This window comes from Brassica oleracea, chromosome C5 (genome assembly GCF_000695525.1).
Source record: "Brassica oleracea var. oleracea cultivar TO1000 chromosome C5, BOL, whole genome shotgun sequence".
NCBI lineage: Eukaryota > Viridiplantae > Streptophyta > Magnoliopsida > Brassicales > Brassicaceae > Brassica > Brassica oleracea.
The window spans coordinates 22,368,520-22,384,049 of NC_027752.1; the positions used below are offsets into that span (position 1 = coordinate 22,368,520).

A 15,530-nucleotide genomic window follows, 5' to 3' on the forward strand; every position below is an offset into this window, starting at 1 on the left:
ATTGGGTGGAGTTCATTGGGACGTTCCCTTATGTGATCAAATACAAGCAAGGTAAGGAGAATGTCGTGGCTGATGCCTTGTCTAGAAGGTATACTCTTCTCTCGGCCCTTGAAACAAAATTACTTGGTTTTGAGTTTATCAAGGATTTGTATGCATCTGATCAAGATTTCAAAGAGGTTTTTCGAAAATGTTCCAAGGTTGCTTATGGAAAGTATTTTCAAAACTCAGGATTCCTATTCTTTGATAACCGCTTGTGTGTACCCCAATGTTCTTTGAGGGAATTATTTCTCAGGGAAGCTCATGGAGGAGGTCTTATGGGACACTTTGGTATTAAGAAAACTTACAAGGCGGTTCATGATCACTTCTATTGGCCAAGCTTGATGAAAGATGTGGAACGGATCTGTGGCCGATGTGTGGTGTGCAAGAAGTCTAAATCCAAAGCTTCAAACCACGGTTTGTATTCTGCACTTCCTATTCCTTCTCATCCTTGGGTAGACATTTCTATGGATTTTGGTGTGACCCTGATCAGCTCCATACTAAAGAACACGAAGTCAAGGAAAGAAGGAGCTAGGAAATGGATCATGGCACGACCTGATGAGCTATATGGAAAGCTAAAAGGCTTGATCCATGAGGTACTGGACCGAGAAAAGGCTATGGGCCTTGATGTAGCCTTTTTTGGAAAACTTTATGGTCTAAGCTAGGAATGAGATTGATGTTTTCTACTGTCATCCACAAACTGATGGTCAAACTGAAGTTGTTAATCGAACCTTGTCTGCTCTGCTTAGATCTTTGGTTAAAAAGAATCTTAGACTTTGGGAAGAATGCTTACCACATGTTGCATTTGCTTATAATCATGCAATGCATTCTGCTACTAAGTTTTTTCCTTTTGAAGTTGTTTATGGGTTTAATCCTTTGTGCCCACTTGATCTTTTACCTTTGCCTTTGAGTCTTTGAGTGAAAGAGTTAGTACAGATGGAGAAAGGAAGGCGGCCACTATCAAGAAACTACATGAACAAGTTCGTGCAAACATTGAGGCCAAGACCGAGATCTTTAAAAGTTATGCCAATTAGAAAAGAAAGGAGGTTATTTTCAAAGAAGGTGATCTTGTTAGGGTTCACTTGAGAAAGGAGCGATTCCCGGAAGAAAGAAAGTCCAAACTTATGCCTCGGGTCGATGGTCCATTCCAGATCCTTAAAAAGATCAATGACAATATCAGCTTGATCTTCAAGGTAAGTATGACATTTCTTCGAGCTTTAACGTTTCTGATCTTTCCCTTTTTCTTGTAGATGATCCGGATTTGTGGTCAAATCCTTTTGAAGAAGGAGGGAATGACGTTCCCCAGTCCAAGGATCAGTCCATGGAATCAGATTAGAACGTGGTTCAGAACGTCCGGAACAATGCAACTGAGGTTCAATCCATCGATCGGGCCGGACAGACTGACCGGGCCGTGTATCGTCTCGACCTGCATTCATCCGGATTGGAACTTCAGCATAACCCGCGACCAGATGGCCAAATTAACCGTACTGAAGCTCGCCTTTTCCGTCCTGTTCGTCATGCTAAGTCCATCGGTCAAGTCAGAAGTGAAGTTGGTCGAGTGGAATCCAAATCCGACCATGGCCTCTCTCTCTCTTAAATCGTTTAGGCCAAGCCGACGATCGTTCTGATGAACTGATCCGACACATCGATCAGTTCATGAACTTTGAGGAGCCAAATCTTTCTAAGGCAAGACTCTTAAGGCTGTCTAATGACATAGCCTCCAATTGGCCAGGAACAGTCCATGAGAATCACCCGTCCGAACATGAAGACCGTACCGGCTGTGTACTGCTCCTTACCGCGGGACGTGCTGTCGGATGCACTGAATCTGGACAAGGGTAGCCGAAGGGTTCAAATCGACCAGTCAACATTATTTTCTGTGCTTTGACTAGATCTGGTCTTCTATCTATTTTCTATGTCTCTTTTTCATACATTTCTATTTAGTATCTTTGACTACAAGTTGTATAAGTATGAGAACACATCCATGAAATAAAGCAATCGATTTTCCTTATTCCTTTTTGAGTTTTCTCTCTTTGTTCTTTGCTTAGAACATCCTTGTTCTCTTGGTGAGGTTATCTCCGAGTGAATCCCTTTCTTTGAGCCGGACTTGTGTGTCAAATCAAGCGGCCATTGAAACTTCTGGTAGTATCATCAGGTCTTCCGCAACCCTTTGTGTCACTAAACAATCCATCAGTTCTCTATCTCTTCAGATCGAGTTCATATCATCAGATCCGGTTGAGTGTTCGTTCTTTAGAGTTCTTCACTCTTCGTCGAATGTTGAATCTTCATGAGCCATGTGATCTTTGTTAACCCTACTTCGTTTTTTGTCGGTTACAAATAAGGAAATAAACTGTGGAAACAAGCAGGTGCTCGGTGAGCTGGCCGAGAAAGTACAAATCGGTAGAATACAAGGTAGACGAAACTCTAATTCTACCTGCCAAGTATGTGTGATGATTTTCGGAGCCCCTTCTCGTTGCTTCCTCCTTCCCTTATATAGGCGGCATGCATCTGTCTGTGTCTTGGGTTAATCTTGCCCCGATGGACTTTATTCCATCGGCTGAGTAATCAGGCCATTGATTTTAGCCGTTGAGGTAGATGCTTTTAGTCGGCTAAAAGTAGTAATAAACCGAGTTGAGGTGCTATCTCTGAGGCTCGTTGAGCCGAGCTGATGCTCTATGTTTGATGGGCCAGACCTGCTATATATATTTTATTATAGTATATAGTTTCTTGGCAAGTTGGGAGAATCTTTTAATTTAATTATTTAAAAATAAATCTTATTGGTTAATATAAAAAAAATATCTCATTGAACAAGCAAAGGAGGGGCAGCAACGAAAAGAAGGGCACATAAAAGGAAAGAATCAAATTTGTTTTTTTCCTTCGTTACATATTATAAATTAACGAGGCCGCGTCTCCCTCGGTCTCGGTCTCGGTCTGTGCCCCACCGCTTCTCCACCAATCACTTCCTTCTCTCTCTCTCAGATCTGCATTTACTAGAGATTCTCCTCCTTTCTGCATCTTTTAAAAGCACCATGGTTGGACCTCTGGAATCTGATCATACAATCCTTGCCATGTCTGAAAAAATCGAAATATTGTCTGATGATTTCGATCCAACCGCTGTAGTCACCGAACCGTTACCTTCCCCGGTAACAAACGGTGGAGGAGAAAGAGAAATGGTTCTCGGGAGAAATGTGCACACGACGTCTCTTGCCGTGACGGAACCGGAGTCAAACGACGAGTTCACCGGAGACAAGGAAGCTTACATGGCTAGCGTTCTCGCTCGTTACCGGAAAACTTTGGTTGAACGAACCAAATATCATCTAGGTAAACAAATATATTTGGTAGATCCTAGGCTCTAAGAATCTGTTTGAAATGATGATTGTGGTGTAGGTTATCCATATAACTTGGATTTCGACTACGGTGCGCTTGGGCAGTTGCAGCATTTCTCCATTAACAACCTCGGAGATCCGTTTATCGAAAGCAACTATGGAGTGCACTCTAGGCCTTTCGAAGTTGGCGTCTTGGATTGGTTTGCTCGTCTCTGGGAGATTGAAAGAGATGACTATTGGGGTTACATCACTAACTGTGGCACAGAAGGAAACCTTCACGGCATTTTAGTTGGGTACGTTTTATTCGTTTGTTTGGTTGTGTGATCTGTTTTCAATCGGTTCTTGATATTGTTTTTCTTTCTTTGAATTTTTTTTCAGGAGAGAGATGTTACCTGATGGGATTTTGTATGCTTCGACTGAATCGCATTACTCTGTGTTTAAAGCAGCTCGTATGTATCGAATGGAATGTGAGAAGGTTGATACGCTTATCTCCGGGGAGATTGACTGTGATGATCTCAGAGGAAAGCTGTTGGCTAACAAAGTTAAACCCGCGATTCTTAATGTTAACATAGGTGTGTGTTTCTCTTTGTTACTTGGTTTGTGTGTGTGTGTTTGCTGATGGTTTGTTATTTCTTGCAGGAACAACGGTTAAAGGAGCCGTTGATGATCTCGACCTTGTAATCAAAACTCTTGAAGAGTGTGGGTTCTCACATGACAGGTTCTATATTCACTGCGATGGAGCTCTGTTTGGACTTATGATGCCTTTTGTCAAACGTGTAAGTGTACAGTCTTCCATTGTGATAACCTTAACTGTGCTCTGACGAATCATTTTTCTATGTAGGCACCAAAAGTCACGTTCAATAAACCGATAGGGAGTGTGAGTGTGTCGGGCCACAAATTCGTCGGGTGTCCAATGCCTTGTGGTGTTCAGATAACAAGAATGAAACACATCAAAGTCCTATCCAGTAACGTTGAGTACCTGGCGTCTAGGGATGCAACAATCATGGGGAGCAGAAACGGGCATGCTCCTTTGTTCCTTTGGTACACTCTAAACCGGAAAGGGTACAAAGGATTCCAGAAAGAAGTTCAGAAATGCCTGAGAAATGCCCATTACCTTAAAGACAGACTCCGTGAAGCTGGGATCAGCGCCATGCTCAACGAGCTTAGCAGCACTGTTGTCTTTGAAAGGCCCAAAGATGAAGAATTTGTTAGAAGGTGGCAGCTCGCTTGCCAAGGCGATATAGCTCATGTGGTGGTGATGCCAAGTGTTACAATCGAGAAGCTCGATCATTTTCTGAAAGACCTGGTCGAACACAGATCGATCTGGTGTAAGGACGGATCTCAAACACCATGCCTTGCAAAGGATGTAGGAACCAACAACTGCGTCTGTCCAGCTCACAAGTGACCGTGCAGTTTCACCATATGTTTGGCATTTCTTTGTTTCTGGTTTAAATTTCTATTCGGTGCAGTCACGAATTTTTCGTAAAATTTTCCAGTTTCACTTCCACTTATTAATAAAAGTCATGATTTTAAACCATTGTGTGATGTGATCTATGCATTTTAGATGATTGGTGCTAAACTTCGTGTAAATATGTATGCAATAAAGATGTCTGGAGAAGTATTACAGTAGTTACTACTCTTAATATATATGAGGACCGTGATATGGATATGAACATACAACGCCATAGACATACAATCAAACTACTTAACACAAACCATAAAACAAACATAAACATACATACATCCAATATAGCATATCCCCAAATGAGTAGATTGGGAACTTAGCCTCTCTTGTTGAAATCCATGAAGCTCGATGGCTGCCCATTTGTGCTCATCTGCTGGTTCTTGCTGTTCCCCAGCTGAGATGAGAATTGCGAGCGGTTGTTGTTGAATGAATTTCCGTTCCCTTGAGGAATTTCTCCAGCGGCTATCTTCAGTCGGTTCAGTTCTCCCCGCAGTGCTTCATTCAAAGCTGCAAGTTACACCGAACAATATTATCTCTGGCATCAAAACATTGGTTTATATTATATGCAAAGCTGCTTTTTCCAGTGAAAAGTGGCTCACCATCCCTAAGTTCAGCTTGTTGTTCTAATGCTTGCAACCGCATTTTGAGGTGTTTGTTTTCAGTGGTCAGGTCTGATGTTCCTCTCTGCACAATATACAGAAAGAGCAAATGTTAGAATGGACACATAGGTGCGCAAACACAGGAAGTACGCTCTCCAGACAAGAAATCATTTTATACAAAAATCACTTAGGCAACTGTTTTCGGTATATTGATGACTTATATGACCCAAACATAACAAGAACAATTTTTTACTAATAAGAATTCAAAAAAAAAAAACAATTCTTCCTTTATTGATCATGAATTCTTCGTTAATGTCAAGAATACAACAACAAAGTTGTAGAGATCTCTTAACCAGTTGGTAAAGACTAATCTGTTCTCTCTTCATTATTTAGACTAATTCCTCAGCCTATTAGGAACACCGAGAAACAATCTTAAGCACATTAGGCCTCAATTACAATTATAAGCCATCTAAAACCAACCAAGCCGGTATATTGATGACTTATATGACACAAACATAACAAGAACAATTTTTTACTAATAAGAATTCAAAAAAAAAAAACAATTCTTCCTTTATTGATCATGAATTCTTCGTTAATGTCAAGAATACAACAACAAAGTTGTAGAGATCTCTTAACCAGTTGGTAAAGACTAATCTGTTCTCTCTTCATTATTTAGACTAATTCCTCAGCCTATTAGGAACACCGAGAAACAATCTTAAGCACATTAGGCCTCAATTACAATTATAAGCTATCTAAAACCAACCAAGCCAGTACAAACAAGCACAACCCAATTTGTATCTCCAAATACAACTCAGATCAACATAGCAGGTAACGTTGAGGTATCAGATACATAAGCACAAACAATGAATAAAAGAAATAAAGTATTACCTGCAACATAGTGACTTGAGCAGAGAGTGTAGTTGCTTCGTTCTGAAGTGTTTGTACTTTCCTCTCCAGCTCACCAGTATACTTAATCTTCCTCTCTTTTGACCTAGCCGCCGATTGTCTATTTGCTAGAATCCTATCAAGAATCATCACAAAGACGTATGAATCAAAGAATGTTTGAAGGAAAAAGAAACCCTAATTTCTGAGGATACTTACCTTTTAGCTCTTTTGGGATCAAGCAACGCAAGCTCGGCGAGTCTGTCACTAGCCATACCCATGTTCTTCTTAGCACCGTCTTTGCAGTTGACGGCGGCTAGAATCGAGTCCATGTTAAACGAACCCGAACTTGTAGCTCCATCAACAGAATTACTCCGGTGATGATGACCCTTTCTCCCTCCAGAGCTTGTAGGTCGGGCGAATTGAGTATCCTCAGTGGCCGTTAGATCGTCGAAGAAATTGGATTCGGAATCAACTGAGAAGCTTCGAACGTGACGGCCAGGAGGAAGAGGAATTGGGGGAGCACCGTTGGATGAGGTTTCTTCCGGAGGTGAATCGACGGACATCGGAGACGGTTGTGGTTGTGTTTGAGGTGTTGGAGCATTGAGGAAATCGAGAGAAGAGAAATCAACATCGGAAGGATCGAAAAGGAGCAGATCGTCAATTGATTCGCCGGAGAAGAAAGTGTCCGAGCGAGCTCGACGGTGATGAGAGATACGCTGACGTGGAGCTTCTGGCATACGTTCGATTTCGCTTAGAATCGATGATTGGTTTGCTCTCAGGGAAGAAGGCTCCATCGATCTAGGCGGCGAGGTTTGGGTTTCTCTGTTTCAGTAGTTTATACCTACCCAATAGAGAAAGTCTTTGAAGACAAAATGCCACCCGAGTTTTGTTTTTTTTTTTTTTTTTTTTTTACAACTTTATATTAATCCAAATTCATTATCTTACGTAGGGTTGGACAAAAAAACCGGATCTAAAAAACCAAACTGAACATGATCCAAAAGAGTAGTACCGAACCCGAACCAAAATTGATTAAATATCCGAACGGGTCTAAAATTTTGGTATTTAAAGAACCGAAACCGAACCCGATCCGAATCAAAATATTTCGGGTACCCGAATGTATTCGAAATAGATTTATAAATCTATATATTAATTATTTTTTAGATTTAATGAATATTAAAAAACATCCAAAATATATTTGATACTTTTAACTTATCCAAAATACTTGAAAATATATACAAATAATCAAAAGTAAATGTATAAAATAGTTTAAATATACTAAAAACACCAAAAATACTTAAAACATTTACTTATTCTCTATCCAAATATTCAAACCAAACCAATTTATATGTTACGTTTAAGTATTTTGACATGTTATTCAAATTTATATATAATATATTATTTTGTTTATAGATTTTGAGTAATTTAAATATATAATCAATTTTAAAATTTAAAAATAATCTAAATGGGTTATCCGAACCCGAACCGAACCCGGAAAAATCCGAACAGAACCCGAACCGAAATTTAGAAATATCCGAATGGGGCTGAAATCTTTGACCCCAAAAACTCGAAACCCGAATAGACCCAAACCGAACCCGAGTGGATATTCGAACGCCCACCCCTAGTCTTACAGCTGGCTTATCAGCCTATGAATTCAACCACACATGCACAATCTATACTAATAAAAGAGACCTTTTGAGACTCCATAGAGCGTCCACATCAGCGAAAAAAATTCTCCCAAAAGATGACACGTTGCATTATTATTTAAAAAATAGAAAATAAATAATAAGTAAATTTACAATATAAAGAAAAATAAATAATAAGTAAATAAACAATATAAGAAATAGAAACATTGTATTAAACAATAATAAGTAAATATACAATATAAGGAAAATAAATAATAAGTAAGTATACAATAAAGAAATAAAAAAACTAAATTAAAGATATATATGAAAAATGTATAGTAGAATAAATAATAACTAAATACACAATATCAGAAATAGAAATATTATATTAAATATTTATCATAATATTAGAATAAATAAATATAAAATATATAAAAATAAATAATAAGTAAATATAGTATATAAGAAATAAAAATATTACATTAGATATATATCGTAATATTATCATTGATATAAAAGCAAGAAATTTAGAATAAATAAATATACAAAATAAAAAAAGATAAACAGTAAATATACAATATAAAAAATGGAAAAACTAAATTAATCATATATTTGAAAAATGTATAGTTAAATAAATAATAAGTAAATATACAATATAAAAATAATACATTAAACATTAATTATAATATTACAATAAGTAAATATAAAACATAAGAAAAATAAAGAATAAGTAAATATAAAATATAAGAAATACAAAAAAATACATTAAACATCTATCTGAAAAGTATATAATAAAATAAATAATAAATAAATATATAATATAAGTAATAGAAATATTACATTAAACATATATCGTAAAATTACAATTTGTTATAAAAGTAAAACAGTTAGATAAGTAAATATACAATAAAAAAAATAAATATACAATATAAGAAATGAAAAAACTACATTAAACATCTATCTAAAAATGTATAGTTTTACATTTTTATTATTTCCAGATATTTTAAAAGTAAATATACAATATAAGTCAAACAAGCATAATATAAGAAATATAAATATTACATCAAACCTCTATCATAATATTATCATTTGATATAAAAACAAGAAAATTAAAATAAGTAAATATAAGATATAACAAAAAATAAACAATAGATAAAATACAATTAAGAAATTAAAAACTAAATTAAACATCTCTGTGAAAAAAATGTTTAGAAAAAATAAATAATAAGTAAATATACAATAAATATTATATTAAACATCTATCATAATATTAAAATAAGTAAAAATACAATATAAGGAAAAATACACAATAAGTAAATATACAATAGTAGAAATAGATACTAATAAAAGATACCTTTTGAGGCTTCATAGAGGGTTCACACCAGCGAAAAAATAATAATAAGTAAATATTCAATATAATAAATAGAAATATTAAATTATACATCTATCATAATGTTAGCATTTGAAATAAAAGCAAGAAAATTATAATAAGTAAATATACAATATATAAAATGGAAAAAGTAAATTAAACATATATTTGAAAATGTATAGTTAAATAAATAATAAGTAAATATACAATTATATAATATAAGAAATAGAAATATTACATTAAACATCTATCGTAATATCACAATTTGATATAAAAGAAAAACAATAAGATTAGTAAATATACAATATAAGAAATCTTATTGTTTTTCTTTTATATCAAATTGTAATATTACAATAGATGTTTAATGGAATATTTCTATTTCTTATATTATATATTTACTTATTATTCATTTTATAATAAGATTAGTAAATATACAATATAAGAAATAGACAATAACAAAACATCTAACATTTTATTTTTCTGGCGGCTGGCGAGAAGGCGATTTCAAAACCCTAGTATCGAAGGAGGCCTCACGATGTCTCGGCCACCATCAGCGGTGGATCCGTCGTCTGGAAAGTCGAAAAAATCATTGGAGGGCGCTATTGTGAAAACTGAGGAAGCATTCGGAGGAGATGGAGACACTCCTGCTCCATTGGGGTTGGGGTGTTCGGTAACAGAGATGCAAAACGAGATCAGCGGCAAGGTCACTGTGTCTCAGGAGGTTGGAAAGGGCGGGGCTGCAGGGGCAGCAGGGGCAGCAGGAGCTAGGGTTTCGTATGCAGGGGCTGTTGATGGATCTAGCGAATCATCTAGCAGTCAGCCGATTTTTGAGGTCAAAAACGGGGTTGCAGAGATTGAAATACCGGTAGAGATTTTTGAGGATGCGGAACCACTCTGGAAATGTTTTATGGTGGGTTACTTTATGAATGATGCCCCCCATATTGGATCGATTCACTTGACGGTTAACAGGATCTGGGCATCGCAGGGGAAAACATCGAAGATTGACGTGCAGTTCATTGGGAAGAAAACAGTGTTGTTTCGCGTTGAGGATGAAGCGACAAGAAACAGGGTGATGCGTCAGAAGTTCTGGCACATTGCAGATGTGCCACTAGTGGTGTATGAATGGAACCCAAAAACTGCGCAAGCCCCACCTGACCTCTCGGCCGTGCCCATGTGGGTCGACTTGAAGAATGTACCTGGCTACCTATATTCTAAGAAGGGTTTGAGCTTCCTAGCGCGCACCACGGGGAAGTTTGTTAAGCTCCATCCAAACACAGAGAAATGTATTCGTCTGAATGTAGCCAGAATGCTTGTTGAAGTTGATTTCCAGAAGCCACTTCCCCAAAAGATATGTTTTGTTGACAGAGATGGTACCGAGGTCACGGTTGAGGTTAGCTACCCTTGGCTCCCTCCGTGCTGTGGCAACTGTACGAAGTGGGGGCATACCGACAAGGACTGTCAAGTGGTTAAAACGCTTGCAATCTTACAGCGTCAGGATGGAGTAAATGAAGGTCTTACTACAGAAGGCACTGGCAAGGAGCTGGCATTAGAGAAAAGGAGTGGCGAAGTGGTATCTGATCTCATTGGAGAGTTGGAGGCAACAACAGGCTCACTGGTTAAAAATTTAGGTTGTGAAGGCTCGAAGTCACACCGGGAACCGCTTTTGACAGACTCGTCCTTGCCTCAGGGTCGGCGACACCACTCTCCGCCAAAGACGGTTCGCACAGATGGAAAAACTATCTCTCCTGGTAGATTCCGAGTTCTCTAGGGCATCCGTGAGGAAGGCGAAATTCCAGAAGAAGAAGGGGATGGCATGGAACCGATTCAAATAGAGATAGTTGGGGTAGCAGATGTTATCGAGATCATGGAAAACACTGCAGTATCTGTCAAAACGCAGGGCCCAAACCAAAACAACCGGGGCAAGAACAAGAGTGGGCGGATTCCAATAGCAAACACCAAAGACCTGATTCACGCAGCAGTTCATAATCAAATCAAGAAAGCTTCTTTAAAGAAGCACTGATGTCTTCGATTTTCGCTTGGAACATGTGTGGGTTCAACATGCCGCGCAAACAAAGAGCAGTCAGTCGTTGGATTAAAGCTGCTAAGTTAAATATTGGTTGTTTGGTGGAAACTAGAGTTCAGGAAGGTCATTTTAAGAAGGTGGTTAAGGCGACATTCCCGGGGTGGAGCTATACCCACAATTATGCTCATCACAGGTTAGGAAGAATATGGGTTTGCTGGTCAGACGACGTGGAGGTTGTCCATGTATCCTCCAGCGCCCAAATGATCACCTGCTGGGTGCGGTATAAAAGTTCGGGTGATTTCTTTCTGAGCTCTTTTGTGTATGGTTTCAATGGAGCTAGTGAGAGAAGAGATCTTTGGCAAGAAATGGAGATGATTTCAAACTCAGTTGTTGGAAATACATATCCTTTGATACTACAAGGTGATTTTAATGTGGCGCTATCAATGGAGGAGCACTCTAGGGCCACAACCACTAGAGGAGACATGAGATCCATTAGGGAATTTCAAGAAGCTGTGGGAGTCTGTGGGCTAGTTGATTTATCCCACAGTGGGCCACTGTTCACCTGGATAAACAACCAAGATGAGATTCCTATTATCAAGAAATTGGATAGGGTCATGGTAAATGGATGCTGGCTTTCGCAATTCCCACAGTCCCACGCTATATTTGATGCAGGGGGAGTGTCGGACCATATGCGCATATGTACTCAACTTCGTGCTCTCCCTCAGGAAAACATGAAGCCGTTCAAATTCTTTAATCATCTCGTGGGGCACCCGAAGTTTCTTGAGACTGTGGCAAATATCTAGGATACTACGGAGCCTATCTTCCACTCTCGATTATCTCTCACGTTGTTCCACAAGAAGTTGAAGCTGCTTAAAGCTGATCTGAGAGCGTTAAATAAAGACATTTATGGCGATCTCCCTGTTCGAGTTAACGAGGCATACAACGATCTCTGCGCTAAGCAAACTGAAGCCATGAATAACCCTCAGACATCCACGTTTGAGGCAGCTTCTGATGCATGGGAACGCTGGCACCATATTTCAGGTATAGAGGAGCAATTCTTTTACCAGAAGTCTCGAACTCAGTGGCTTGGCTTGGGGGACTGAAACACAAGGTTTTATCACAAGGTCACTCAATCCAGGAATGCACGAAATACCATAAGAAGAATTATTGCTGCAGATGGGAGTATTCTCACGGATCTTCAGGAAATTAAGAAGGAGACATCATCACATTTTGGAAATTTTCTGCAAGGGACTCCAGCTGAGTTTGAAGTAATGTCACAAGAGCAGCTTCAAGAGCTGATAGACTACCGCTGTCCAGACGGTGAGGCAACGTCGCTTGTAGCACCAGTTCAGGCAGCTGAAATAAAGGATTCTCTATTCACTATGCCTACGAACAAAGCGCCAGGGCCAGATGGCTTCCCTATGGAGTTCTATAAAGCAGCTTGGTCGATAATAGGGCATGATTTCGTTGCAGCCGTTCAGTCGTTCTTCTTGTACAGCTTCCTCCCTAGGAGTGTCAATGCCACACTGCTGTCACTAGTGCCTAAAACCACAACCGCTGAGCGCATGGCCGACTTCAGACCGATTGCTTGCTGCAACGTCATCTATAAAGTCATCTCCAGAATCATAGCTAAGCGGCTCAAAGCGACACTACCGGAAGCCATTGAACTCAATCAATGCGCGTTTGTTGAGGGGAGGCTTCTTCTTGAGAATGTTCTATTGGCTACAGAGTTGGTGAAAGACTACCATAAGGACACAGTCTCCACTAGAGCTGTGATCAAACTAGACATTAAAAAGGCGTTTGATAGTGTTCAATGGAGCTTTATTGAAGCCACACTCCGGGCCATGCACTATCCAAAACTATTCATTACGTGGATTATGCGGTGCATTGATACAGCTGGGTTCTCGGTCTCTGTGAATGGAGAACTTGAGGGTTTTTTCCACAGTACCACATGGGTTCGTCAGGGCTGCTCCTTGTCTCCCTACATCTATGTTATCGTGAGTAATGTCCTGTCAAAAATGCTTAACAAGGCTGTAAGTGCTGGAAGAATTGGTTATCATCCTTGGTGCCGTGAGGTCAACCTCTCCCACTTGAGTTTCGCGGATGACATTGTGGTCTTCACTGATGGTTCTCCGGCGTCGCTTGAAGGCACCCATAAAGTGTTTGATGATTTTGCTCTCACTTCGGGTCTGACAATCAACATTGCAAAATCCACAGTCTTTGTAGCTGGTCGAGGGAAGCGGTCTTCAGATGCAGAAGCAACTCGAATGGGATTGTCCATCTCTGCGCTCCCAATCAAGTATCTTGGGCTGCCCCTCACGACCAAGATAATGTCTCAGAGTGATTACGAGCCGCTTCTAACGAGGATAAGGGACAGGTTCCTAAGCTGGACAAGCTCTGCTCTAGCTTATGCAGGTCGCCTTCAGTTGATAAAATCAGTGATTGCTAGCATCACAAATTTTTGGTGCGCAGCTTTCTGCTTGCCCCAAGGTTGCATTGATGAAATCGAGAGCATGTGCTCTGCTTTCCTTTGGAGTGGCTCTCCGAATGTCACCAGCAAAGCAAAGGTTTCTTGGGAGGACGTTTGTTGCCCCAAAGAAGAAGGAGGTCTTGGAATTCGAAGAGTAAAAGATGTGGACACGGTCTTCAGCTTAAAGTTGATATGGCGCTTGTTTCAGAGCTCGAACTCCTTATGGGTCGCCTGGGTGAAGCGGTATCTCCTCAAACAAGCGTCTTTTTGGGATGTGCGGGACACAAGTGCGGGCTCATGGGTGTGGCGGAAGTTGCTCAAACTGAGACCGCTAGCGAAAACATTCCTGCGTATGGAGATTCGTAATGGTCGGCGCGTCAAGTTCTGGTTTGACCTATGGCAACCTCTTGGTAGAATGATTGATATCACCGGAGAGGTGGACATCCAAAAGCTTGGCATTAGAAGAAATGCCACAATATGTGACATGCTGAGGGGAAATGAGTGGCAATTTAGGTACTGCAGAGACCCTGGCATACGCTTACTCGGGGACCAGATTAGAGCTTTCCCTGTAGTGTTAGCTCCTGATGCTGAGGACACAGTTCTTTGGAAGAAGGATGTGAATGTGTTTCAGGGAGTTTTTGAAGCACACAGTACTTGGAATCTGATCCGAGTACACAAGGTGGTGCAGTCATGGAGTAGAATCATTTGGTTCCCGCAAAATGTCCCTAGATTTGCATTTGTAGCGTGGCTTGCAATAAAGGACAAGTTAGCTACGGGACATCGTATGAGTAACTGGAGTCAAGGACTAGCTTGTGGTTGTGTTTTTTGCGGTGAGCCTGATGAAACTCGAGACCATCTATTTTTTGCTTGCCCCTATACTTTCACCTTATGGATTGACGTCGCTGGTTTGCTACTAGGCACGTCCCCTGATCCTCATTGGTACATCACAATGGAACAGATTGCTCATCATTCACATGATAAGTTAACTACTATCCTACTTCGATTGGCATACCAGGTGACTATCTACTACATCTGGAGAGAACGGAATGACAGGAAGCACAATAACACAGTGAGGTCAGTCCAGCAACTTGCCCGCATTGTTGACAAAACCATTCGCAGTCGTATCATGTCTATTCGATACTTCGAGAAGCCCAAGCTAAGAGAGCTCCTCCAACGATGGTTCACAACTCGGCTCAGCACAGCTTAAATCATTTGTTTATTCTTTCATACAAAGTTATAGGGATGTACATAAATAACTTGGGGGTCTATGGCTCTAGATGATCAATAAATATAAAATTTCAATAAAAAAATATATAAGAAATAGAAACACTACATTAAACATCTATTTGAAAAAATCATAGTTTTACAGTTTTATTATTTTCAAATATTTTATAAGTAAATATACAATATAAGTAAAACTAGCATACAATATAAGAAATACAAATATCACATTAAACCTCTATCATAATACTATTATTTGGTATAAAAGGAAGAAAATTAAAATAAATAAATATACAATATAAGAAAAAATAAACAATAGGTAAAATACAATTAAGAAATTAAAAAACTAAATTAAACATCTCTCTGAAAAAAATGTTTAGTAAAATGAATAATAAGTAAATATACAATTTAACAAATAGAAATATTATATTAAACATCTATAGTAATATTAGAATTAATAAATAAACAAAATAAGGAAAAATACACAATAAGTAAATATACAATATTAAAACTGAAA

General features: G+C 39.0%; 3 protein-coding genes and 1 pseudogene across 3 annotated transcripts; 3 read left to right on the top strand and 1 right to left on the bottom strand.

Moving 5' to 3' along the window:
• Positions 1 to 1,372, top strand: part of LOC106344791 — a 5,550-nt pseudogene extending 4,178 nt beyond the window's left edge.
• Positions 1,373 to 2,944: 1,572 nt separating this feature from the next.
• Positions 2,945 to 4,896, top strand: LOC106294944 (serine decarboxylase). Its single transcript, XM_013730665.1, has 5 exons — positions 2,945 to 3,354; positions 3,421 to 3,652; positions 3,738 to 3,931; positions 3,999 to 4,135; positions 4,201 to 4,896. The coding sequence occupies exons 1-5, from the start codon at positions 3,063 to 3,065 to the stop codon at positions 4,762 to 4,764; spliced, it is 1,419 nt and encodes a 472-aa protein (XP_013586119.1). The 5' UTR covers positions 2,945 to 3,062; the 3' UTR covers positions 4,765 to 4,896.
• Positions 4,897 to 4,931: 35 nt separating this feature from the next.
• LOC106294945 (transcription factor VIP1-like) lies at positions 4,932 to 7,183 on the bottom strand. Its single transcript, XM_013730666.1, has 4 exons — positions 6,525 to 7,183; positions 6,312 to 6,444; positions 5,424 to 5,508; positions 4,932 to 5,331 (listed from the first exon to the last, which is right to left on the bottom strand). The coding sequence occupies exons 1-4, from the start codon at positions 7,100 to 7,102 to the stop codon at positions 5,141 to 5,143; spliced, it is 987 nt and encodes a 328-aa protein (XP_013586120.1). The 5' UTR covers positions 7,103 to 7,183; the 3' UTR covers positions 4,932 to 5,140.
• Positions 7,184 to 11,318: 4,135 nt separating this feature from the next.
• LOC106344792 lies at positions 11,319 to 14,999 on the top strand. Its single transcript, XM_013784102.1, has 3 exons — positions 11,319 to 11,939; positions 12,126 to 12,363; positions 12,499 to 14,999. The coding sequence occupies exons 1-3, from the start codon at positions 11,319 to 11,321 to the stop codon at positions 14,997 to 14,999; spliced, it is 3,360 nt and encodes a 1,119-aa protein (XP_013639556.1).
• The last annotated feature ends 531 nt before the right edge of the window (positions 15,000 to 15,530 follow it).

Bases quoted from the DNA above. Each gene is read 5' to 3' on its own strand.
- LOC106294944 (XM_013730665.1), top strand. From the start codon at position 3,063: ATGGTTGGACCTCTGGAATCTGATCATACAATCCTTGCCATGTCTGAA. The intron at 3,355-3,420 runs GTAAACAAATAT...ATTGTGGTGTAG, and splicing joins ACGAACCAAATATCATCTAG to GTTATCCATATAACTTGGAT. The intron at 3,653-3,737 runs GTACGTTTTATT...ATTTTTTTTCAG, and splicing joins CTTCACGGCATTTTAGTTGG to GAGAGAGATGTTACCTGATG.
- LOC106294945 (XM_013730666.1), bottom strand. From the start codon at position 7,102: ATGGAGCCTTCTTCCCTGAGAGCAAACCAATCATCGATTCTAAGCGAA. The intron at 6,445-6,524 runs GTAAGTATCCTC...GATTCTTGATAG, and splicing joins GATCCCAAAAGAGCTAAAAG to GATTCTAGCAAATAGACAAT. The intron at 5,332-5,423 runs GTGAGCCACTTT...TGTAACTTGCAG, and splicing joins ACAAGCTGAACTTAGGGATG to CTTTGAATGAAGCACTGCGG.
- LOC106344792 (XM_013784102.1), top strand. From the start codon at position 11,319: ATGTCTTCGATTTTCGCTTGGAACATGTGTGGGTTCAACATGCCGCGC. The intron at 11,940-12,125 runs GTAAATGGATGC...GCAAATATCTAG, and splicing joins AGAAATTGGATAGGGTCATG to GATACTACGGAGCCTATCTT. The intron at 12,364-12,498 runs GTATAGAGGAGC...TTATTGCTGCAG, and splicing joins ACGCTGGCACCATATTTCAG to ATGGGAGTATTCTCACGGAT.